This window comes from Glycine soja, chromosome 15 (assembly GCF_004193775.1).
Source record: "Glycine soja cultivar W05 chromosome 15, ASM419377v2, whole genome shotgun sequence".
Lineage (NCBI taxonomy): Eukaryota > Viridiplantae > Streptophyta > Magnoliopsida > Fabales > Fabaceae > Glycine > Glycine soja.
Genome location: NC_041016.1, coordinates 21,290,080 through 21,292,875, shown reverse-complemented (window position 1 = coordinate 21,292,875; position 2,796 = coordinate 21,290,080). Strand labels below are relative to the sequence as shown.

Here is a 2,796-nt window from a genome sequence, read left to right as displayed (position 1 = left end):
AAGAACACTGGGGCAACTTACCAGCGGGCTATAGTAGTGTTATTCCACAACATGATGCACAAAGAGATTGAGGTCTACGTGGATGACATGATTGCCAAGTCAAAAACCGAGAAGGAACACCTTGTGAACTTATGAAAGTTGTTCAAGAGGCTGTGTAAATACCGATTAAGGTTGAATCCCGCAAAGTGCACTTTCAGGGTAAAATCTGGAAAGTTGCTCGATTTTATCGTGAGCCAAAAAGGGATAGAGGTGGACCCAGACAAAGTGAAGGCCATCCTCAAAATGCCCGAGCCATGCACTGAGAAGTAGGTCCGAGGTTTCCTAGGACGGTTGAACTACATAGCGAGGTTCATATCACAGCTGACCGCCACCTGTGAGCCTCTCTTCAAGCTATTGCGTAAGAACCAGTCTATCCAATGGGATGACGACTGCCAAGTGGCATTCGAAAGGATTAAGCGGTGCCTCATGAATCCTCCTGTGCTTGTGCCACCGGTGCCCAGAAGATCCCTTATCTTGTATATGACTGTGTTAGATAAGTCAATGAGGTGTGTGTTGGGACAACATGACGAATCCGAAAAAAGGGAACGGGTCATCTATTATTTAAGCAAGAAGTTCACGACATATGAAATGAACTACTATTTGCTCGAAAGGACATGTTATGCCCTGGTGTGGGCAGCCCATCGTCTAAGGCAGTACATGCTAAACTACACAACTTGGTTGGTGTCCAAAATGGATCTAGTCAAGTACATCTTTGAAAAACCCGCTCTCACTGGACGGATCGCTCGGTGGCAAGTTCTACTGTCGGAGTTTGATATTGTTTATGTCACTCAAAAGGCGATAAAGAGGAGTGCCTTGGCGGATTACTTGGCTCAACAGCCCATCAATGACTACCAACCTATGCATCCAGAATTCCCTGATGAGGACATCATGACCTTGTTTGAGGAGAAAGTAGAGGATGAAGATAGGGACAAATGGATTGTGTGGTTTGATGGCGCGTCTAACGCACTAGGCCATGGAGTAGGGGCGGTTTTGGTTTCCCCCGGCGAACAATATTTACCTTTCACGGCTAGGTTGGGTTTTGACTGCACATACAACATAGTTGAGTATAAGGCGTGCGCCCTTGGGATCCAAGTGGCAATTGACTTCAAGGTCAAGTTGCTCAAAGTATATGGGGACTCAGCCTTGGTAATCCACCAGTTGAGAGGGGAATAGGAGACCAGGGATCATAAGTTGGTTCCCTATCAACCATACATCAAGAAGTTGGTAGAATTCTTTGATGACATATCCTTTCATCACATTCCTAGAGAGGAGAATCAGCTGGCTGATACTCTTGCCACTCTAGTGTCCATGTTCCAACTGACCCCGCACGGGGATTTGCCATACATCAAATTCAGATGTCGTGGAAAACTTGCACATTGCTGCTTAATAGAAGAATAGAAGGATGGTAAGCCTTGGTACTTTGATATCAAATGATACATCAAAGACAAGGAAAACCCACAGAAGGCCTTCGACAATGACAAGAAAACATTGCGAAGGTTGGCGGCCGGCTTTTTCCTAAGTGGGAATATCCTGTACAAGAGGAACCATGATATGATGTTGCTTCAATATGTGAATGCCAGAGAGGCTGAGCAAATGTTGGTAAAGGTGCATGAGGGATCCTTTGGAACACATGCCAATGGACATGCCATGGCCCGGAAGATTCTAAGAGCAGGGTATTACTAGCTCACTATGGAAAATGATTGTTGCCTCCATGTGAGGAAATGCCACAAGTGCTAAGCCTTCACCGATAATGTCAATGCTCCACCCATACCTTTGAATATCTTGGCAACACCTTAGTCATTCTCTATGTGGGGTATAGACGTGATCAGAGCTATTGAGCCCAAAGCTTCAAATGGACATCGCTTCATCTTAGTCGTCATTGACTACTTCACCAAGTGGGTCGAAGTAGCCTCGTACGCTAGTGTGACTAGGAGTGTGGTGGTTAGGTTCATCAAAAGAGAGATAATTTGCCGGTATGGGTTACCTAGGAAGATTATCATCGATAATACCACCAATCTGAACAACAAGATGATGAAGGAAATGTGTGAGGATTTCAAGATCCAACACTGCAATTTTATGCCTTACAGGCCCAAGATGAATGGAGCAGTTGAGGCTGCTAATAAGAATATCAAGAAAATAGTTCAGAAGATGACCATGTCATACAAGGATTGGCACGAGATGCTTTCCTTTGCACTGCATGGTTATCAAACTTCAGTGCGCACATCGACTAGGGCAACCCCTTTCTCTTTGGTGTACGGGATAGAGGTTGTGCTCCCGTTTGAGGTAAAGGTTCCTTCTTTGAGAATTCTAGCCGAATCGGGGTTAGAAGAATCAGAATAGGCCCAAACTCGCTTTGATCAATTGAATCTTATTGAAAGTAAGAGGTTAGCCGCCATGAGCCATGGACGACTGTATCAAAGCCAAGTGAAGAACGCTTTTGACAAGAAGTTGTGGCCGTGCAAGTTCAGCGAGGGAGATCTTGTCTTAAAGAAAGTATCATAGGCTCAAAAGGACCACATGGGGGAGTGAGCTCTGAATTATGAAGGACCTTTTGTTATGAAAAAGGTTTTTTCGAGAGGAGCATTGTTGCTTGCAAGCATGGATGATGAAGAATTGTCTTCACCTATGAACTCCGATATTGTCAAGCGATATTATGCATGACACCTAGGGCAACTAGAAGGCTTAACACATGATTGTTCTCCAAGGACTCATTGGGATCTCCAAGTCTTAAAATCTTTTGTAAACCATGATCGCTAC

At 44.7% G+C, this 2,796-nt stretch overlaps 1 protein-coding gene across 1 annotated transcript; it reads left to right on the top strand.

The window, feature by feature from the left end:
* The first annotated feature begins 729 nt into the window (after positions 1 to 729).
* On the top strand, positions 730 to 1,212 carry LOC114385942. The gene has a single exon (XM_028345970.1). The coding sequence runs from the start codon at positions 730 to 732 to the stop codon at positions 1,210 to 1,212; it is 483 nt and encodes a 160-aa protein (XP_028201771.1).
* Positions 1,213 to 2,796: the final 1,584 nt, after the last annotated feature.

Excerpts from the sequence above, each read along its gene's own strand:
- LOC114385942 (XM_028345970.1), top strand. The coding sequence starts at position 730 with ATGGATCTAGTCAAGTACATCTTTGAAAAACCCGCTCTCACTGGACGG.